General features: G+C 36.8%; 1 protein-coding gene across 5 annotated transcripts in view; it reads left to right on the forward strand.

The window, feature by feature from the left end:
• Nucleotides 1–24,598, forward strand: part of LOC150097606 (uncharacterized) — a 446,553-nt gene that overhangs the window by 398,884 nt on the left and 23,071 nt on the right. For all 5 annotated transcript variants that reach the window (XM_090406901.1, XM_090406900.1, XM_090406899.1 and 2 more), the window contains one exon: nucleotides 20,177–21,432. In XM_090406901.1, the coding sequence (XP_090263027.1) occupies nucleotides 20,177–21,432 (1,256 nt within the window). The remainder of the gene's footprint in view (nucleotides 1–20,176; nucleotides 21,433–24,598) is intronic.

Genomic DNA, 24,598 nt, shown 5'->3' on the forward strand with positions numbered 1-24,598 from the left:
AATAAGTTATAGATGTTAGGATATATCATTTTGTCATACTTTGAAACTGCATCAACGGCATTTTTGCATGGAGCTATTGCAAACGGTTTTTCAAATTTCTTATACCACAACTTGAATTCGGCGTTTAAATTTGCTGGATTTGTATAAGGCAAATCACCGGCATAAAATTCACACAACTGCGAAAATCTTCCATTGCACTTGCTGTTGGAGCATCTTTTCCATTTGGTAGAAGAGGGGAAAAAAAAAAAATCAAAATGTTGCGGTGCCGAGTGAAACGTTCCTGAAGTTGAGTCAATATTTGATCAATAAATGGAATGAAAATTTCTCCTGAAATACTCTTCTACAGAATGGGCTGGAACATTAGACCTTAATGTTTGTTTTGATGTAGTCCTTGGCTTTTTAATGTCAATATTAAAATTATTGGCTTTTATACATGTTTCATTGTAAATATCTTTAAATGAAGAATCTGGTGTTTCACGAACGGTATTTAATTTGAGCCACAACATCATCAACAAAATTTAGGGCAATTAAGAGGTCACTGTCAGATTTTTGCATTATTTTAGACGATGGTAAGGTGTATGCAAATATTTTTTGCAAGCTAAATAAAGATATTATAAAACCAAATTCACACAATGAATTATTCAAAAGTTTTGCGTTAGAGGACGAGTCTGTGTCTTCCCAAGAAATGATTGTTTCAAGACTATGAATCACTGCATCATATAATTCCACCATGGTCATGATGGCTTCATGGCGTTTACCCACCTAGTAGGGCAAACAGCGTAGTTTCTGTCTCTTAGTATCCGGAGTATAATTATCAATGTTGCCAACAAGGACGTCCTGTCTCTTAGGGGTATTGAAGAAATTGTGTACCTTTTCAATTATGCCATTGCAATTTCTTATTTCAGTCACAAATACAGCATTTCCAATTGCCAAATTCAAACTATGTGATGCACAATGAACACATAAAGCTTGTGGATATGTAGCTGATATGTGAGATTGGACACCATTAAACTTTCCCCTCATTGATGCGACACCGTCGTAACCTTGCCCACGTAAATATGACAAATCGATGCCATAATTATTTAAACTTTCTAATATTTGTCGGATAAGTTTTTTCCTGTAGTACTTGTTACAGGAACAAATTGTAAAAATTGTTCGCAAACTTTGTTGTCATTTTCTTCGTCTATATACCTGGCACACAAGGAAAGATATTCAGTGGTAGAAATGTCACAAGTTTCATCGGCAAGAATTGAAAAACATTTCCCCGAATTCAGTTTTTCGACCAAACGGTTCAAAATGATTTCATTACATGCATTTATAATTTGATTTTGTATGTTCCAGCTAATGTAGGTAGCGTGTTTGGCAGAATGTTTAAAATGTTCAGCCAAGTTTTTGTCGCCCGCATCGATTCTCGTTCTTAACAAAGCTCGAAAATTTACTTAATTGGCGATTGGCTCCTGTTCAAATGAAAATTCTCCATAATCACAATGTTCTCTCAAGGGTATATTTTGTCTACCACATAAAATTACTGTTTTTATAATCGGCTCTAATCGTTTCCGATTAACTGCAGCTTGTGATGCACTATCTACATCAATTTGTCGATTGATTGGAATACATTTTCCATCTCGAATATTGTTTAGCCTTTCGTAAGTTATAACAGCTGTTATATTATATTTTGTTTTTTGATGATTATTAAATTTTTCAATGGCTTTTTTCCAATTATTATAACCTTGCATAACTAACTGCCCAGGTACTTCAGATTTAGATTTTCCAACATTAGCAGGCGCAAAAAACACACAATATTTACAGTACGCACTATTTTCAACTTGAGAGTACACAAGCCATGTAAATTTTTCAAACCATGTGTATTGAAAACTTCGGTAGTGAATTGCAGCACAGGTTGCAGGAAAATTAAAATTTGGTTCTGGTTTCCACAACTTTTTCACAATATCTAAATTATCGTCAGAATTAAATGTTTGTTCTTTCAAAACTGCGATGTCGTGAGAATTATTAATAACTAAGGAAGTACTTTCTTCTGGATAATTCGATGATTTTATCAGACCTACGACTGGGGAAACCGAATCCAAATCGGTATTGACAATATTAATAGCGCCAACATTGCTACTAACATTTGAATCATCCTTTTTTGGTTTTCAAAATCATCCTTTTTTGGTTTTTTTGAAATAGTTCAATAAAATATCTGGCTACGTTTTATAGCCATAATTTGAAGCACAAAATCCAAAAAACAAAATAAAATTTTTTACAAATTTAACTTTCAAATTTTAACTTTTAACTTAACTTCAATGTTATTGAAGAATTTACGTACGATAAGGTTACTCTTCAGAGATGGAAAGAAGTTTCTAGTTCAAGACATGCTTTTCAACAAACTCAATGCAAAATAGCACAGAATACGAGCGTATCGCACACGACCTATGACTGAGCATCTACAATGATTCGCCAATACATGATAAACGTGATCCTCTCTCCGGTCCGGCCTGGACAGCTATAGGACAGCGTTTCTCACCCTTTCTAAGCCCAAGGACAAGAGTAAAATGCCTAAAACAATTCTACGGACCACTAAGTCAGAATTAAAAAAAAAAACTATGTAGGGATTACCAACATTTGGTAAAACTATGCCATTTATAACATAATAAATCTAAAAGAACGTTTTGAATACATATGGAAACATAATTAATTAAATTGAAGCAAACGATTAAAAGTGTATCATCATTGAACAAAGTTATAATTTTTTATAAATAAATAAATAATGATATAATTATTACTACTTATTTTAATAAGATGGTTGAACTTCTCGGCCCTTGCAGAGTTGCTGGATATCTGGTTCAGTATTGGTCAACTTCAGTCGACAAGAGGATTTCTGTATTTTGTTTTTATTTGAAGGAGAGACGAAAATCCTTTCTCAGAAAGATAGGTTGTAGAAAACTGCATGACGATTTTCAATGCTTCTTCAGATAATTCGGGAAATTCACTTCTCACTGAAGGCGAGATCCAGAATCGAGCCAAACCAAGATCACGAATTGCATTTTAAGTCCACTGTCACTTGAAAGCTCAATTAGCTGTTCTTTTTTCGATAACGAAAGGTCGTTCTCGTGACTGCAAGCCTGAAATGGATCGTGAACCCACAGAAATTTCTTATAAAAGTTATTCGGAAAATATGTTTCCAAATTCTGTTTCAGAGTTTTGAGGTGGACACAAACCCTTTCCCAGTGGTTAAATTCTAAACTAATAAGTTTCGGGACCCTATACAAAATAACCAATTACCTTTTGAATACTATTCGGGGAAGCTCCAAACCTCCCTGTCCATTTCATCACGCGTTCGTAATCAGGCTACTGTTGATATTGACTTTATATACACATTCAAAACTGTAAACAATTGTTGAATAATAACACAATAATGTAGGCATAATTACCGTAAAGGGAGAAAAGTCACAAAACAGAAAAATGTTCCTACAAAATAATTAATTGTATTTACCTTTGAATGAGATCCACTGTTTGAGTGTCCAGCAAGTCAGCAAATCTTTCCTTTCGTTCAGTGTATTAATATTATCGCATTGCAATTGATGGGAATTCTGTGTTTCTATGGATTTGTTACAGACCTCTTTCTCTTCAGAAACTACACACAAACTGTTATTACAAACTCGTTTTTTTATTATTACTGTCATCCGAGCTATTTTTCCGTTTAAAGAAGGTACCAATGTACTTATCCATAATTGAATTACCGTACTTACTCGAATATAACTCGCAGCGCTGATTTTACTTTTCGAAAAAAGAAATTAAAATGTTTCCCATATACCTCCCAAATGAAAAAAAAAGCTGAAACGAGCGGGGTTCAGAGCAGGGGATAGTAACTTGCTCCCGCGGTAAACAACACACCCTCCCCAATAGCCACTATATTGCGGAGGCAAGAAACACAAGTACTTTTATTATGTCAGTGAATAAGGTACCAGCAGTCTGTGTAATATATTTCTCAACAAATAGTGCAATTGGAGACAACTGGGATAAAAACGACTCTAATGAATGAATGAATCACATCCTTTCATACAGAAACTATGCTGTATAGACTGAAACAAAACCATATGCTGCACCGCCAAACACAGTATCTAACTAAAAACTATTGTTATTAATTAGATGTCTGTGAGTTCGCCTTCCCCAAAGCAGCAATAAAGTTCAACCGAAGTTGTTAAAATTCGTAAACGTGTTAAAACTAAGAAAAAATAAATAAATAAAAATAAATAAATAAATATATATATATATATATATATATATATATATATATATATATATATATATATATATATATATATATATATATATATATATATATATATATATATATAGTGAATGTTGTTATGGCAGTTTCACATATGGAATTCGGTTGAAGAGAGTTAGCATTTCAACTCAACTGGCAGCTTGTTTTATCTTTCAGTCGCGCAATTTCCTAAAAATATATAAATACTGGGGTTAACTCACAACACACTTTGTCCAAGTATTACTTAGCACTTCTGAAGATATATTGAGCCTTGGTTGAAGAAGGAAACCCTTCAACAATAAAAATCAATAAACAACAAGCAATTCGTTGAAATGTGGTCATGTGGACAACACATGTTCACTTCAAATCTGACAAAACATCAAGGGAAAGTGGAAGCAATAAAACCATATTGTTGTTCACTTAACCCCTCTTTTATTACTCGTCATTCTGCTGCTACAAATTAAAATAGCGGCAGAATGTTCATAGAATGAACATTCTGCCGCTATTTATTTTAAGTATTCATTTTATTTAAATAATTTTTACTTACTTATCAATTTTAATTTGCTTTGATTGGATAATTCAAATATATAGATTTATTTGGTTAATTTAAGTCTGTCTTTCCCATCGTCGCGGACCACAGGTTGAGAAACACTGCTATAGGGTACTCTCACCTTATGTGACCCCTAATTCATAAGTAGTATAGAAATAGAAGACACGACACAACATAAATAAAAAACAATGAATTTTAATTAGGAAAAGCATTTCGGAAAATTTTTTAGTGTTTTTTAACTTTTTCTTTTGGGGGAGGGGGAGCCGGAGCCCCTTGGCCCCCCCCTCCCTGGGTGCGCCACTGACTACGTCCTTAGGAAATATGTAACTTTAGCCAAAAACGTAGTACAATTTAATTTGTACGAAATTTATACCGTATTTTTTGTGTAACATAATTTATTAGTATGCTGACAATAAATTTATGTCCACGTTTGGCTGTAGTCATGAAAATTTTTTCATCAACCGGTATGACTGTGCCGCCAGCTATTTGAGTTTGAATATTTAGTATTTAAATCATTATCGACAAATAACAGACACATAAGTAAAATACCGTAATGATGAAGGATTCATATTTGATTTAGAGGTTTTTTTTATTTTATTATTTGTTATTTTTTATAATGCGTTGAACAATAATTGGGATCGAATAACTTGGAACATCTGTCCCGATCACATCGGGACCTAACTTGTACACCCGAGAACAAATTTTGGATCTTAAGATTACTAATAATTCGATAATACTCAAGTAGAATATTTTTATCGAATTATTAGTAATTTTGATTAAGATCCAAAAATTGTTATGTTGTATATTACGTAAATGACATATTACATTACATAAATATATTATCACATTTTTTATAATATAATATATTCTAATCGGTGAAAGGGACGGGTAAAAAAGAGAAAACTCATAACTGTTTTGGGCGTTCATGCTCATGAAAATGAAATGACGTCAACTGGCTTCTCGGAAGACTAAGACAGTGTAGCATCGTTTCCGCCAGGGAAGATGAGATGAAATCCTTACACATGAACAGGACATCATTCCAGTTCCTCTCGCTGTGTCCCTGGCCAGACACGTTTAAATAAACTGCACGTCGTACAGTTTATTTATTTATTTATTTTTTTATTATTATTATTATAGCTAAATGAAAGTCTACTTATTTTGCCGAGCTTTGATGTATTTTAACTTTGTTGGCCAACAGTTTGAAAATGTTTGGCACTATTTTTTTCTCGGTAAAAGACACAAGCAGGGAGCTTGATTTTGTATGTTTGTGATGATGAAAACCATCGCATCACATTCCGTATTTTCAGATAAGTGCGTCCTCTGCAAACACGTTAACATTTATTAAAACTTGAAATTCATTTTTTTCTTTTGTATTTCCCGTGTTTTCCACTTAATTATTGAGGGTTTTAAAGAATTCGTTGTTATTAGAGCGAATGCGAATCCCGATTAACAGCAGTTTTCATTCAGTGCTTCGCCATCGCACATTTCAACAAGTGCGCCCACTGCCTCTGTATACTAATGTAGGCTGAGGACGTAAATGCATTCCAAATTGCGTCTTCGTGGGATTTGATCGAAACTTGCAACAGATGTTTTGCGTATATACCGAGGGATAATATAAACTCAAAAGTTCTAGGATCGGCTGAATAATAAATTGCCGATTGTGCTTAGCAGCATATTGTTGGTATTCCCTTCAAAATGTCCCATTGCTGAAAAAAATATTAGCTTGGAGAATGCTTCTTCTTCTTTTTTTTTTTTTAATCTTTTCGAAAATCCCCAAGATAATCGTGTTTTCAGATCGTTCATCTCTGCATGTGATTCTTCGATCCATGTTTCTGAAATGTCTTCAAATCTGTTCTTTGCTCTTCGGTTTCATCCGGGGAACAAAAAGAACTCACGGATGTCTGAGGACTAGGGCGAGTCGCAGTCATGCTGCTTTTGACTAAACACTTCCATAGACAGCGTAGCCATTGTTGTGAAGCAACTAGTGCCCCGAATACGAAAAAGGCTTGTGCCATTTTTCTACTCATCTTCGGCAAATATCTTTCCTTAAACGCCTAAATTTATACACGAGATTGCTGATTGATAGTTTGGCCTGCAGGAACGAAGATGATGAAGACTGTAAAGATGATGCCCGGCTTTTTTTCGGACAATGAAGAAATGACTTTCTTGATGAAGGCCGTGTGCAACATGTCAAAAGTTTCCGATGCAGCTTTGTGTGTGCTTATGTGTCAATCCCACATACGTCTAAATAACTTCATGAACATTTACTACCAGGGTTGATAAACTGTTTAGTGGAGGTAAGCGGTTTAGTAGTTCTCTGGTACAGGCAATGGAAGTCATCTCTCATCAACGATTTTTCACAAACAGCCATGCTACAGGGAATACGTAAAAGAAATTGCAGAAAAGGAAAAAAAAAAAAAGACGCCTTCAACAGAGTGGAAGAATCCCGTATACTCCCCAGATTGAAAACATCAAGGATTGATTCGTGAAACATGCAAGAAACGTTTTCTAATCCTTCTCCAGCCAATGCTGAGTTAGATGCACCAAGACGAAAAGGGAAGGATTTTTTTTCTCTTCCCTCTGCCACACAGGCCAACAGGCAGGCGAACACACGCATTGAACTCAACATAATGTATCTTATAAGCTTCTGAGCATTAATTCTCGTCTTCCGTTGATTGCATTGATTACGTGATTTCATCAAAATTGAGCCTGAAAGGCAAAATAGCAGATTAAAAATAAGAACAAAACTAAAAATATGTTAAACAAATTTATTCATTCAAACCTGTCACGGCCAATAATTTTAAGACCATTCCTAGATGTTTAGGAAATTGCGAAGAAGTAGTTTTCTGACATTTCGATTTTTTTTTTTTTTTCTAGTATATAATAACTTAATGGATGTTCTTAAATGACAGTCATTTATTGAAAGCAATCAGCCGTGTGAAAGATCAGGGTATTAATGCAGTATGATGCATGTACAATCACTGAACACTTCTCTGTGTGTGTGTGGGGGGGGGCATCACATTCGAATTCTCTTCTATCCTACACGTATCGACTCACCTTAGCGTGACCTCGCTCCGACGACAAAGACGTTAACCAACACAGGCAACGCATGTTCGTCAGTCATAAACGAAGAATAGCTTGTTCGTAGATGACTCGGGGGGGGGGGGGGAGAACTGCTGTTCGTCAATTATAAAGACCATTGCCGTCATCTAGTATTTCCTGTGTTTTCCCACAAACTTACTCGATGCAAAATCATGTGAAACAATCTAGCAACACGTTCATGTAGCCTAGGTATACTCGATCGAACTGAAGCCAAGATAATAACGAGAATATTTAAATTGGGGACTTTAGCTGAGCCTCCTTGCGCATGTCAGAAAAAGAGAAGGCATCGGGCTTATCGTGTGGTGTGTTATCCTCTAAATTACTACAGCGTCGTTTATTTTATAATGTGTTTTTTTATGTTTCGTAATTTATTTACACCAATTTCCAGTGCAATATATTATGTTGTAAATTGACAAATAAATTCCGGACCTTGTGAGCCTTATCTAAAATTTTTAAATGGAAACACTCTGTTACATCGGGGAAGTATACCCTTTATTGACCACTTGCTTATACACGTCACTGATGTGTCATACTTTGCAACTTGTCACATGTGAGATTCATTAAAAGCAGATTGAAAGCGTCTTGTGGATAGTATAGTGCACCATACTATTGTCATAGCATCTTATGTGCCTAGAGAAAGATGAATTTTATCGCCCAGAAAGAGATCTGGATGATCTAACCTGTAGCTCACTGAGGATTGTAAATCCACAATCTTAGGTTTACGACCCGCCGCAAGCGGGATTCACATTAAAAAAAAAAAAAAATTCCAAGTCTGGTGTAGATTTCGAAAAATGCAAATAATATATAGCAGATTTTTAGGTTTGCTTTCAGGAAATTTATGAACATAAGAAACAAAAATATATTTAAGTTTTTTCTCCTATTTAGACCTTCCTAAGGTGATCCGTTTCTCAATTTGTGGGATGTTATCCCAAATCGAGAGAAGTTATAGAACATCGCCACTAGTTCTCAAATCACGCAGTGAAAGCATACTCTATTAAACGACTTTTTTCCGCTTAATTGATCGAGTGGTTCCGTTTTCCAAACAACAGATAAGCAAAATTCAAATCCTGCTATGGGGGGGGGGGGGGTTGTTTGCGAATGTCTTTCAGTTAGAGATGAATTTCGTCGCCCATTATAAGACTACAGCCTTGCTTACTGAAGGCCTCAAACGATTTTAACAAGGATATATATATATATATATATATATATACCAAGCTATTTTAAATATAAACCTGGTTTTTTACTCCATTTCCCAAGTAAGCAAACAGACAGACAAGTCAAGTTTGCGCCTGCATATTGGAAGTCTAGCTGACCCTGCACGTAGTGCAAGTCAAGGCAACTCGTGGTAAAGGGAGTATAAGCTCTGATCACTATTCTTAATATTTACCCTTAATGCAAAACACATCTCCTGGGATGTATACTCCCTTTACTCCCTTTATCACGAGTTGCCTTGACTTGCACTTGCAGGGTCAGCTAGACTTGCAACACTTGCAGGCGCAAACTTGACTGACTTGTCTGTTTGTTTACTTGGGAAATTTCACCCCTTTGTCTTCTACACTATGAATTATTAAATACGCAAATGATTGCCATGTTTTTATTTTTCAGCAGCGGCAAAAAAAAAAGGGGAAAAAAAGGATAAACCAGAGAGCCTCATTACATTGAGCATTAAACTCATAGAGGGCCTCATGTGTGATTATTGTTTGTGTAAACAGAACGAGAAACTGAACATTGCTCTCGTTTAAGTTTTTCCTATATTTCGATGTCCTGTCGAAAGTTATTTCCAAACGGTCTTGAGATATGATAGTGACTAGAAGGAATAATTGATGACAGCACAGGGAAGCCATTCTCGTGCATGACCTTAACCAAAGGTGAGCCCAAGCAAAAAGAAGACACAGAAAATAATTTACTTAAAAAATATATATATATTCACACAACCGGCCATTTAAAGGTTAAAGGTTAAGCCATTTGTTCAGTCATATCTACGCCCACTCTTTCACGGATAGCAAAATATCTGCGGACTTGAACTGCAAATGCGGAATTCTTTCAATTTCCGAAATATCGTGCCATTTTCTTCAATTTCATATTCTGCCTACCATAATACTCAATAGTCCTCTGTTATTATACCCCACCCCCTATTCAACAGACTATAAGTATTTTTCATGCGCACGCGCGTCCTGGTTTCATTTTGCACTACGCCACAAAAACTATCCAGTTTCGAAGGTGAGCTCGGTTTAGTATTTCATCAATTCTGCTTTCCAGATACTACGTAGGTTCTTATATGATTGGTGACAGTTGATCTGGCGTCCTTCTCTTTGGCATTTCAAATATACTTGCACAAACGACTGATTTTACCACATTTCTGTTGCTGGGATGCGTTCAAATCTTTTTGTGTTGAAAGGAATACAGTGGGATTTTTTTTCCTTTCCCCCTTAGATATTACGCAGATCCTAAGTATACTCAGACAGTTATAAGTTAGTTGGAAGATCCAGCTAAATGACCATCATAAGTAGTAGTTCTAAATTAAAGTGGGCAAAATGGGAACTCCCATTTTGCCCTGTGTAATTTAGCTGATTTCTTTTGGGAAGGAATGAAATGCTGAAGTCACCCAACCAGCTAGTTGTTAACGGGTAACTATTATTATGGTTTATGCATTTTGCAATGCTTTATAATGCTCGTACCATTTACAGAAACAGCAACAAGTGGGTAAAATGGATGAAAATTTTCTATGCGTCCAGAATTTCCATATTAAAATCAAGCTTTTTGATTATTGCGTTCTTTCTCTGTTCTTACATAGGTCACTTTGCGTCTGTTCAGATGCATTGGGATATATATATATATATATATATATATATATATATATATATATATATATATATATATATATATATATATATACGAGCCTCTGCCTCCACAAGAGGGAGAACAATAATCGTTAACCTAATAGCCACCAGCGTCCTTTGTCATACACTAAAGATTCTTACGCCACCAGTGCAATTCATCAAACAAATAAAGTCAACCATCTATCGATTCATATGGAACAAAACAAACTGGCTTTCCTACTCCAAGCTATGTACTTCCCTCAAAGATGAAGGACAAAATTTGGCCTCCATTGACAATAGGATAACAACGTTCCGCGCTCGATTTCTCCTTAATGCCCTACAACATGAAATATCACACAAATGCACCACCGAATATATTTTCACTTCTGCCACTAGAGGTCTCTCTCTCTCTCTCTCCACAACCTTAACAATGACAACAGCTCAAGTGCCAGTAAAATTAACAAACTTCTACAAAGATGCCCTTCGACGATGGAAGAAGCTAAACCTCCAGCACACAGTGAAGACAGCATCCCTACCTGAAATCCTCATGGAACCCATCTTCCACAACACGATGGTAAGAAGCCCGATCACTCAGAGTTTTTCTTTCCTCCATGGAGCTGGCGAAGAGTGAGGATCTTGTGTGACATTCTTTCTCCAAGCCTCACCTGGCGCTTTCCAAAATCGCTCGAAAACCTGGAATATGGGAATGAGTCTGAGCAGATAGGCAATGTAAAGGCCACTATGCCTGATAGCATAACGGAAGTGGGGCTTAGCCCTCCCAACTCAGAAGATCTGGCGCCTATCCTTCTGATAAAAACCAATAACTCATGGGAGAAACTTACACCCAGCAACACCAACAAGATCTACAGCACTCTAACACAACAGTCGAACCAAAGCACTTCGTTGGAAAATCCTGCATTATCGGATCAAACACTATTTCAATGGGATCTACCATATCGCACAAGAGCCATCAAACCTGACGCAGATATTCAGTGGAGAATGTGGCACAATATATTACCCACTCCAACTATATTACGAAAATTTAACTCAAACGTCTCAGATAACTGCCCGTTCTGCTACCAATTAGGAACAGTCCGGCATATCTACTTGGAATGCCCAGTCAATACCCAATTAATCAGTTTGTCTCGGGAAACGGCAGCTCTCACCTGTGGTAGTCTTCATACTGAAGAGGAATATTTCAATCTCGTCCATGCGGGGTCAAATAACCATTCATTCTGCAATTACCTCTTCATCACCGCGAAAGCGGTAATATATAACTTCTACCTCAGACATACAAGACCAGACAACACAGCAACTTCACAGAGAGAGGCAATTGACCAACTCCTTGCAGCCTTCAAACAAAAGGTGAGAAGTCGGATCCTACATGAGCATCACCACCATAGGCAAAACAACACCTTAGATCTTTTCAACCAAGACTGGAATCCACGGAATCAACTCTTGGCTGAGCAGGGCGACTGCATTATAATCCACTTTCCAGCATAGAAGTGACATCACCCCCCCCCCAAGAAAGGGGAAAGAAGGATTGTTGTGCTTAACAGTGCGAAAATTAATCAGCTGGTGGCACTCTCATGTAAATAGATAATATTGCGCTATAGTAACTCCTATGTTCTTCCACATTTATGTTCTTATACAGTATCATATTAAAATAACTCTTAATGGCTTTAATCTAAAAAAAAAAAAAAATGTAATTCGCCTTATAAGTGACTTCGATGTAACATAACTCAACAAGAGTATGAGCATGTAACCTCTCTGCCTGACTGCAGAGAACCAAAAACCGGTTAATCCTGTACATAAGATTGTTCACAAAAAAAAAAAAAAAAAAAAAAAAAAAAAACTATATATATATATATATATATATATATATATATATATTTTTTTTTTTTTTTTTTTACTGTACTGAAAAAAAATCTCTATATATAGAGAGAGATTTATTATTATTATTATTATTAAACTTGATAAAATATACATTGGAAGGTAGATAAAAATGACTATTTACATATTATACGAATGTATATTACAGAGAAAAAAAAAAGGTTTTCTTTTTAGATATACAATAGAAATGAGGGAAAAAAGTACATTAGTGGTAGGCAGGATGTGTCTTTTCAGTAAGAGTTAATATTACAGTTCAGTATCACTTTTAGTTATCGTTCAGATGAAGTGTATTGTCGTCGGCAATCCAGAACAGGGTACCAGTTGGATTCCACTCCTCTATGAATTTCGCGACAGTTCCTGTTTCTTTGTAATAATCAAATTCCAGTGAAAGCCTGCTCTGTAGTTTCCGACGTAGGCTACACATGAGAGTTCGTTCCGATTCAGTGGTGAATGGGTGCTGGTTATTTCTTGTGTGCTTAAAGTAGAAACTGTAAATGAAGGCCTTGGATTGTTGATATATATATATATATATATATATATATATATATATATATATATATATATATATATATATATATATAGGGCTGATCAAGGCCACAGTGGACACTCCGAATCAGTGGCGACCGGAAAATTTTAAGTGGGGTGCTGCATATAAAAAATAAAAAAAAAACACTTTTTTTTCCCCTAATCAGTAACGAATTTATTAATAAATAAATTTACATATTAAAAATTGCTTTATTAAAAATATTTCATCCTCATCACGAACAAACACCAATAATAAAAGTTTCGCATCAATAGCAATGACATGCGCAAACGAATATCGGCGTTCGGTCCCAGTGCATTTGTTTCGTGTAACGATAATTGAGAAAATATAATTCTTTTCATATTTTCAACAGTGACACTCGTCATAATTCAGCCTTGTATCTCTAATAAATAAATAATTATATGTTATTTTAACAAAATAAAATAAGATTAACAAAAAATAGTTCACCAAGCACAAGCACCAATAATAAACGTTTCATATCTCACAGAAATAAGGCGCGTAAGCTTACTAAAAATACACTGCCGCGTGAGCAATTACAGTTGGGAATGACGTAACGTGCAATGACAATGGCAAACGAATATCGGCGTTATATCCCAGTGCATTTGTTTCGTAATCTAAAGCGTTAATCGAACAATTCCAATTATTAACTATTCAGTCAATGTCAAAACATAAGCTGTAACCTTTAACGTGTTGTATTGCATTTATATAATGTTCTAAGCATTGTTATTATTTATAAACACAAACAAAATTAAATTTTTTCATTTTTTCCTTGGGGGTGCTGCAGTATCGCAGTGCTTATGTACGGGCCGCCACTGCTCCGAATACACCAAGCCATATTAAGAAACTGTACAAACTACTTGGTAAAATCTGCACGTAGATACGTAATCTGTACACGCATGGACATCACGCATTACGTGAATTTGCATCTCTTAGCGGAAAAAATCGAACGATGGAAATATTCGTTAGTAGTTATAATAACAAATAAAATTTGCACTGACTACCACATGACACTGCTGCAGTTAATCTATAAAAAAAAAAAAAAAAACTCCATCCTGAGGTTTAAGTAAATAGAAATTACTGAATCATTTGTTGTTCATTTCAAAGTTGCAACTTGGAATTGTGTTAAATGCTTCTTTTCTCATCAGTGTGGTTTTAAATTCTCCGTCAGTAAAGACGCTTTCCTTTTGTATTCGTTTAAAAATTATGATTAATTTGTAAGTGCAAGTCTGAGAGGCAGAAAAGTACGACCCACCCCTTTGATTGGAAAGTCCCGGGTTCGAATCCCGTCTATGATGAACCTTTATGTTTTTTTATTTTTTAAGAAACATTTAAAGTTAGTTAAAAAAAAGTATACTTGCTTTTAAAGGGATGCTTTCATTTCTTTCGATAAATAAATCATTATTCTTTAGGCTTAAACTATTGTTTTATTGACCTTTAATGTAGCATTACGGTGGTCAAATTTCATTTCGGAAAATGTAATCCCTGCTTTTAACATTACGTCTATAGGAAATAAATTCCCGCTTTACGAACCAGTTATTGATTAATCGAAGATTAAACTATCGGATCGGTTGATGATGCGGGCGGTATTATTATTATTTTTTTGTTGTTTTGTTTTTTCCCCTTGCTTCTCCCTCCTTTACACTTGGGGACTTATGGTTGACCTTAAGGAACAAACGGTTGATGCAGCAGTAGCTAAACTACGCTTTTGGAGTTTCTTTTATTATTATTATTATTTGTTAATTAGATTCAATGCTTCACATTTGACAGTTTGTCCTGCAGAATGTCTCTGTCGAATAAAAGTGGCTGATCAATAATATTCAACTTAGAATCGCATTTACAGTAGGTTGAATTTGGCCCCACCTTTCCCATAGTCATTCCAAGTAGTTAATGACGCGCGCGCTATATTATTTCACTCGGAGTCACTGTTGTGACTCTTGATAATAGAAATATCATTTACACCGTTATCCGTTTCCTCTCTCCTCCATCAGATGTCGCTGTGCGCTGTCCCTTATTCCTGGATGTCTTTCTACGCAAGGATTAATGATGTGCTTTGTTACTAATGAGAATACTAATGTTGGATTGTTTTCCCCAGAGGGTTTGAGTTCATAATGACTTCCGCTTTTGTCGTTGACCTTTGGATTTTATCTTTTATCGCCATATGGTCTTTTTTGCCTTCTAGCTGTTTTCTGTAAAACACTTTCCTTTCGTTTGGAGAAATCCAAGTTCTGCTGTGCTTATATTGACCTACTTGATGAACATGAAGTACTGGAAGTTTGGTAGCTTTAAGTAAGCATTTAACCCAGCTTGCCGCTTGTTGTCATGACGATACTTCGAGGCATGTCACGCACAAGCGGGAAACGAGAACAAAAACCACTCGATTGTATTTGACTGTTCCCTACACGAGAACAAAGATCAGAAAGTAACTAAAGGAATTCATATCAAAACCAAACCGACCTGAGAATCGTCAAAGTTCCCGCATTCATGCCGTGATCACCTAATCATTCTTCTTTCCTGAGTAAATGCATCGGAGATATTCCTGAGGAATGAAGCTTAGAGCACAATTAAGTGCATTGAGAAAGCCATGGCCATGGCTTGATCATTCTGCCTACATTCAAACTTTAGCAGGCCATCTCCAAAGGTTGTTGGGTGCTAGTACAACTGCCAGGCCTTTTTCTCACTTCGTTAATTTCGTTTTATTATTTGTTTCTTTATTCCTTGGTGTTAAATAAATTGGGCACTAACTTTATAATTTGTTCGGAATCAAAAGCATTACTTTCCTCCGCGCGCTCTCGAAATTATATCGCATGCTTGATATTTCGGAAAAAGAAAAAAAAAAAAAGCTTTGAAAATGGGGTATTTTGTAGATGCCTGCCTCTCCAATCAACAGTACGCATGTATATTTAGTGATTGTCTTTAAGTGGGAGACGACATCACCCGGTGAGATACGACTTCTCTGCTTATTGGGGACTTGAAATGGCAAAAGTTCCATGTTGGTCTCTCGAGCAGGATTTCCTGTTTATATCCTTAGCCAGTCCACGATACTAATGCACTAGAGATTTAAACCTCTCGTAGGTGGGAGACACATAAAAATAGATAAATAAATAAATCATATAATTCATTTTTATGCCATAAGACAGTAGGCGGTAGTTTTTTTTTTTTTTTTAACCTTAACGTTTTGGAAATCGGCGGTACACTACCGCTCTCCAGATCACCAGTGTTAGGGTCAGGAAACATTGTTCCTAATCTAATATGCCATGGTAATATACTTAATGTCGTGTTAACACGTGTTACATTTGATGCGACTTTTGTTAGTACAACCACCCAACCGGCCTGTCGCAGGTGGTGGTGGTGGTGGGGGGGGGGGATATTTTTGACTGTAGTAGCATGTATTCACAGGACCGGTTTGCCTATTTCTGAGGGTCGAAAAATCCCTCTATCTCCGTATGAGACCGGCTAACTCACCTTTAGTCGAAAGAAACTACATAAAGGTTCTCACATCTTGGACGGAATCGAACTCAGGTTTTTTCCGACTAAAGAGTCCCGTCTATACCGACTGAGCTACGGAGCTTCTAAAACCGTAATCGGTGATTAAAACCGAACTTATTAATAATGGTATTTCATCTGCATTTACCGCGAGGCTACGCAGGCCTTTAACCAGAACTCTATTTTAAATGGCTGTCTGAATTTTAATGATCCTCCTCAGGACTATCACTAAACATAGGCGGGATAAATTTTATTACAAATTTTCGTCGGATCCTCTTCTTTTGTGCTGTATTAAATCGGGTAACTGCCCGTCTTCCCATCATACTCCTCATTTCTTAGCTCTTTTGCTACTCGGTTTATATTCAAGAATTTCCTTTGAGCATCTCCGCATATTGGTCCATCGAGATACATCGATAAAGTCCCTAATGAGATTGTTCGCATCCTTTGCATTTCTTTTTTGCTTTGTAGTTCCGATTTGCGATCTCAGCTGCTCTCTCTGTCTCGTGTTCCGTATATCTGTGAAGTATTGTTTGGTTCGGAGCGCAAACAAATATTCAGTTGCGAATATGTCAATCAATATCATGCAATCGGATATGTACTTTTATGGGATACATAATTTTGACGTTGCCCTAAATATGATATTTCCCCATAAGTGAGGATTATTCGGGATATAATTTTGGAAGCACCAGATTAGGTGCATTGTCTGACAATATACCCAACCTGGTGAATATCTATCTGTAATATTTCTATGTTCCACTCCGATCCTCTCGGTGAAATGCTTTTCGTAATCACTGAACGGTCAAGGGTTTCTAAATTTTATTTTATTTTTCTATTAAAATGGTGATCTAAAATTGTTAAAAGTAAAAGAGACACCTGTATAAGAATTTCCTCTATAGAAACCCAGCTCCTCCTCCTTGGGATGTTTTCAAAGTATTTTTTTAATTTAGTTCTTCAATAAATATGAATACATTATATATTTAACCCATTAGACTTGTTCCCATCTAGTTGTCACAGTCACCACCGATATCCTTTGTAGTGCGTTTCGGGAAATGCTTAAGTACCTGTCAAATTCGTTTTGTTAGTCTGTCCGTACTTCAGTAATTCCAGGCCTGACGAATTTTATTGAAATCTGGTATTTGAAAACATTCCGAAGAGACTTCGAGCCGTCCAATTTCTCTTTCAAACAAACCATGAGACAGGGGGGAAATGAATGGGAATTATAAACAACAATAAGCTAACGTCTGTTATTCCCTTTATAGAGAGTAGGCGAAGCCTTTTAACCCTATCTAGCTTTTGAAGACTGAGTGGGTAGTTCAGTCTTCACCGGTAGCCAATTACAGATAGCTGGTCCATGACTATCACTAATTATAGGCGACAACCGATGAAGAGACCGGCAAACAGGTGCTGCGATCTCTTGGTACTTAACAATAACAGAGATGTGTTACTGTCTGAAATAATGTGGATTCTACGGTCAATTTTTTTGAGTTTACGGGACGAAAAAACCGAGTTTCCGTGAGAAAAAACTCGCTTGCCCGTGTCAGAGATCAACTAACTCGAAATCCGGTCGAAGAAAGGCTTAGAAAAAGTTTCTCCAGTCGGCGACTAGACTTGAACTATAAGTCTATCTTCGGGCAGCCTAGCGAAGAGGATGCAAGTGATTATTATTATGATTATTATTATTATTAAAATTCTTGTGATATTATATCAATTTGGTTTCAATCAGATTATTTGTAATGACTAAATGAGGCAACGCAGAATTCTTTGCTAAAACACGCAGACCCAAAACATGTCATAAATGTATTATAATTTTGACAGACTCTCATCGGAATTTTTCCAAATTTTCTAGTAACTATAAAATTCTTTGCGATAAATTTATCATATTTAGATATGACAGTTCTGTCAAAAATGTTGGAAATATTGGCAAACATTGAATTCTGAATGTTCCAAACTGTAGTTGTATTATATGTAAATAATTAAGACTTGCCGTAAGTAGTGGTTTTTTGTGTGTGTGTGTGTGTGTGTGTGTTTGATTTTTGTTGTTAAATAGGCACATTAATTTTCGGTTATGAAGTCTAAGTTCAAAGACTAGATGATGAAAGATTTTTTGTTTTTCATTATATATATATATATATATATATATATATATATATATATATATATTTTTTTTTTTTTTTTTTTTTTTTTTGAAGCGTGACAAAGCGATTCGAAATGACAAATCATTTCTCCGCTATAGACAACATAATACTATTATTGCCTATAGTGTTGTTATTTGATGTTTTATTTCTTAAGATATAGTTCTGATCTTTTAGTGCAAAAGTTATCTTAATACTCCAGCCAGTTCTCGATTGGTATTGGACTGATGATTTTTAACTGATTCTGCATAATGTGTTCAGATTTTTTTAGTTTATATGTTCGTGTTTGTTATGTCTTTTGCTTCTCTTTTCAATTTCATTATTGATATTTCTCCGTATAGCTCTTTTACAATGCTTATTTTCAATTATGCTTTTTTTTCCCTTGATTTTTTTTATTATTATTTCCATCACAGCGGTACATTCCCTTTTGTTATCATCTTTCATTATTTAATGCTGTTAGTATACTAGTCAAACTGTAAATTTTTTCACCGTGATATTTTTCTTATTGCATGCTGTTGTGTTTCGGCGCTTGTTCTGGAAGATTTATCTTTGAGTATGATAACTTTATTTTTTATCATAATTATCTTATAGTTTTCATTTTGGTATTTTTTCTGATTCTTTTTTTCTGGGGGGGGGGGCTGTTAGAATATAGTGTGGGAGTTTTATATCCTTTTGTAGACCAGGTATTATATTATATGAATCTATGTTTAAACGCAGTGTTCATAATTGTTAGATCGGTATATACTGAAAAGTATCGGTTATCCATTTCTATTTTTTGTTGATTTTCCCCCAAGTACCACATTTATAGCTAAATACTGTGTATATCCATATTACACGTTGGGAAAAAGAACTAAAAGTTCTCTCCTATTCGTGATTTTTGTTATCTGTAGTAGAGTATAGATAAAAACTCTTCTAAGAACACCTTATAATGGTGTGCCGGTGATCACGAACTGTTCAAACAAGAATAAGTTTAGTTTTGCTCTATTTCTATGCTTCTGCTTGTTTTGCATTGTCGGTGCCAGTTCTAGAAGTGGCGTTGGTTTACAAAAAAAATTATTTAAAAAAAAAAGGGCCATAAAAAGCTTATTCCACTGCCCGGCGTTAGGTATGAGAATTCAGTTAGATCTGGATATTAGATATGGATATTTTTCTTGCTCTGTTCTTTAGGTTTTACGGATCCTTACAAAAGACATTTGTATTTTGCCTAGTAAGAACTAGTTTCGTATTATGTCAGGCATCAGCCATTCTGTTTACCACTGCGTATAGTGAGTGTTCATGGAAAGAAATTTCTAAGAACAGTTGTGTTTTTCGGCACATTACATACTGTTATAACACGTATTGTTAATATTATTTTGTAATACGTTTTTTTTTCGTCTCTTCCAGTGTGTTACCACTGTGCTGGACCAGTGATGCAACCAATCCATGATTCCTGCCTTATCCACGAAGCAGTACCATATCACCATCATCATTCATCCGTTTCTCTCTCCCAGCATTCGTATCCAGAAGGCCTTTGTCCGTCGTGTCACCACCTGCCTACCTCTTCGCCCCTCTCCCTATCTCCCTCCCATGCCCCTTTCCCAGTGCCGTGCATCCCCCAAACCGACCACACGTATTCCCAGGAAAGCCTCCACACTAGCCTTCCAGCCACTCCCCACCCTGCTCATCAGCTGAACAAGACGACCAAACATTCCACCTGCAGTTGTCCCCAGTTGGGTTCCTGGTCGTCTCCGTGCCACTGTTTCGACCCCGTCGGGAATACCCAGCTAGACTCGCACCAGCACGGCTGTCTATACTCGTCTTCTCCCCCGCCAGCTGCCACTGGCGGCTCGCCTACGGACTATGTTCCGCCAGACTACCAAACCGTTGTGCCATGCGACCAAACTCCTTTGGACCTGTCTCCGGCCTCGAGTGCGGCGACGGCTATCGCCGAGATGTCTACGGAGGCCCAGACGCCGTACCAGTGCTGTAGGAGGAACGAATTCGTGGTGATCGCGCCTAGCCATCCCGCAGCTACTAACAGGAGGCCCAAAAACCGAGGACCAAAAGTGTGTTGTGCTTGTGGGGAGACCACTCAGCAGATGCTCGTGATATCGGGAAGCACCCGGACTCACCAGCAGAAGAAAGTGAAGGACAACACCACGGACACGATATGCACGAAGGGCAGTGCGCTGTGCAACGTGTCTTCGGAAAGGTTAGGATCCGACCAGTCGAGCGAACTGGGAGGCAGCTTATCGAACACCACACACAAAACAGTGCACATCATCAGGCTGAGGCACCACGTGACCAACTCCGGACAGCCCTCCCACAGACACGCCAGGCTGAAGAAGTGTGGGATCGTCTCCGTGTCCGATATAGAGGAGACCAGCCACGGGATCGTGCACGAGGCGGACGATAAGGGCAATGTGATCACCTTGAAAGGAATCGACATCACCAAAATCAACGGCACCAAGATTACAGGCGGACCTTACAAAGTGACAGTCACTCCTCAGTCTTGCAGCTCGAGCACGAAGCAGGAGAGGCTGAATCACTCCAAGTTACCGCTGCAGAAATTCCTGTTGCCTCGGAAATCAGGGAAGAAGAAGTTCTTGCACGGTTGGTCCTGGGAAGGCAAGCCATATCAGAAACTCATCTCCCTGACAGTAAGTCGTTTTCTTTATCTTTTTTTAGCATTCATCGCAGTTTTTAATTTAATTATATAAAATTGAAATTAAGAAATGGGTAGTTTATGGGATTTTATTATTTTACATTGTTTATCTGAAGCTCGCATACTCTTTCATGCGCGAGTTCGTCTAGGAAGACTAAGCAAGAAATGTGAACTGATCGAGAAGAAATTGAAATCTTATTTATTTTGTTAGAATGGATGGTTTTTTTTTTATGCATAGAAGAAGAAAAAAAAATGATGCATGGAAATCCCGTGTTGATTTTGCATTTCTACAAATGATACAGTTTTGTAGAGATTTGTTCGTCTACACCATGCGAATTATGTATGACATAGTATTTTGAAATCGCATCGTATAATTCATTCTTGGGGGAGAGATTTAATATCTTCAAAAAATATTATTTCACCGTTTTCAAAACCAAAAAAACATTGTCAATTCAGAATGAAGTAGTGGTTTTTGATAATTCTAGGACTGAGGATAGCTCTAGGAGTTATGCTTGTAGTTCTTGAAATAAAAATTTTTGGCAATGCTTAACCGTTTCACTATAAAGACGTTGCATTACTTAAAATGTTTTTTTTTTTTTTTGCTATTGTATTTTGCTTTTAACAAATAAGAAGTTACATTTTCCTCTGTCTAATAAAAGAGCCTCAAGGTAGTGATAGCTGACAGTCTGATTGTTGATGATGTGTCCCCCCCCCCCTAACATACGACACATTTCCAGGAAAGCCTCCACACCAATCTTCCAGTAATACTCATTCATCTTCAGCTACTCCCATTTCTAGAGGGGGTCGCTGTTTCTGACGAGTCTTCTCCCCTGGTTTCTATTGTAGACTTCATCGTTGTCCAGGTTTTGCTCCTTCAGATCTTCCTCTACATTATCTTTCCACCTCCTCCTCCCTGCATTTCCATCTTCGTCCATCATATTTTTCATTTCGCGTCATTACACGCTTCTTGTAATTTGTTTCTAATTACAGTCACCTTTACAGTACCTCTGATGGATGTGTTCATTCCTCACCTGATCTTTCCTTGTTACTCTACACAGCCATCGAAGCATCTTCATTCCTGTAGCACTAATCTTGATTTCATTGAGCTTCTTCATACGTAGTCTCCATTCCACATAACATTGTGGGTCTCACTACCGTTCTGTATATTTTTCTTTTCAATTTCACTGGAACTTTTCTATCACACAAAATTCCTGACATTTCTTTCCAATTCTTCCATCCTGCCTGAATTCTGTTATTGACTTCCCTTTCCACTGCACCTTTACTATCCACTACTGAACCCAGATATTTGATTTTATCTACTTCCTTGATGACCTCTCCATTCAGCACATCTTCTTCAGTGTCAACATTCTGACCACACACCAGATATTCAGTTTTTTTCCTGCTAACTCTCAATCATTTTTCTTTTAATACCCTGTTCCATCTTATCAGCTTTTATTCCACTTCATCTCTTCTCCGCTGTATAATATCATCTGCATATAGCATACGCCAAGGTGCTCTCTCTCTCACTCTGACTTGCTCTGTCAAAGTATCTATTACCACATTAAAGAGAAAAGGACTGAGTGCTGATCCCTGATGTAAACCAACTGTTACCTCAAAACTCGCTGTTATCCCCAAACAGCTCCTAACTGTTGCTTGCACATTTTCTGTATCAGTCTAACATATTTCTCTGGTACTTTCTTTTCTCTTAGACTCCTCCATATCTCTTTTCTAGGTGCTGTGTTATATGCCTTCTCTAGATCTATAAAAACGACATGTAATGGCCTTTGTCCTTCCATGTATTTTTCAATCATCTGCCTCAGAATAAATACCGCATCCCTCCGAGGCATAAAACCGAACTGTCCTCTTGCAATATTAACTTCTCTCAATTTGATTCTCTCAAATAACTTCATCGTATGAGACATAAGTTTAATTCCTCTATAATTATTAGTCCTGTATATCTCCCTTTCCCTTATATACAGGTACCACCACACTGTCTCCATTCCTCACGAATTACCTCTTGACTATAAATCTCCCTCACCAGATTTCATATTAATTCAATGCCTTCATCTCCTAACGCTTTCCAGACCTCCGCCGGTATTTCATCTGGTCCAGCAGCCTTTCCACTCTTCGTTTTGGCCATTGCTCTCACCATTTCCCCTCTTTCAATTTAACTAGTCATTCCTTCCTTTGATAGTCCGTCTTCCTCAGACAGCCTCCCCTTTTCTTCCAAAATTTTCAAATTTTGGAGGAAAATGGTAGGCTTCAATTTCAAAATATTCCTTCCACCTGATCTGGATTTTCTTATTATAATTCCATCTGCTTCACTTTGGAGAAGTCTTTCATTGCTTTACTTCGATATTTAGCCAACCTGTAAACCGTCTTCTGTCCTTCAGTCATTTCTAATTCATCATACAAATTTTTATATGCTTTTGTCACTTATGTCTGATTTTTAATATCAAATCATCTTCCTTTATCTCCTTCAATCTGAACTGCCGATTTATTTAACTATGGATGTATTTCTTGATGTCTCCCGTTTACATGATATAACTGTAGTGTTGGAACAGGTTTTCTATTGGCACTTTGTCATATGCCTTTTCCAGATCTACACAATTGAAATATAATCATGTTGCATTCCCCTGATTTCTCAAGTGTTTGTCTTCAAGTGAAAATTTTAAACCAGTGCGGTGCCTATTTACGCTCACTCATGTTTTTTTTCTCCCTTACTTCGCTTTCTAAAGTAGTATTGTAATAACCCCGAAGTTTTATAAGGATTTCAATACTTACGTTAATTCACGGCAGTTGATTGACAGCGAAGCTTATGTTTAAGTCACATCTACGAACATTTTTCTAATAGTAATCTCACAAGCCTAGATGTTGCAAAACCTATAGTATATTATCCCGCCGTGGGCATGGATGTTTATGATTGTCCACCCCTAGCGGTGGTAGTCGGCGTTTGTGTAGATTATGAAGATGGTGGTGGATTGGTGGAAACGGAGAGTTGTATAGTAGGTGCTCTCTCTCGATGAGTCTTTGGACTCCCTGGAGGTGCTACGTAATAATAATAATAATAATAATATTATTATTATTATTATAATTAGTCCCACGTGTGGGCAGTAGAAGTTGCAGCTCTTGTGATAACATTGGTATGGGGTTCTGTTTCA

This window comes from Typopeltis vanoorti, chromosome 17 (genome assembly GCF_054136105.1).
Source record: "Typopeltis vanoorti isolate ZY-2024b chromosome 17, IOZ_Tvanoo_1.0, whole genome shotgun sequence".
Taxonomy (NCBI): Eukaryota; Metazoa; Arthropoda; class Arachnida; order Uropygi; family Thelyphonidae; genus Typopeltis; species Typopeltis vanoorti.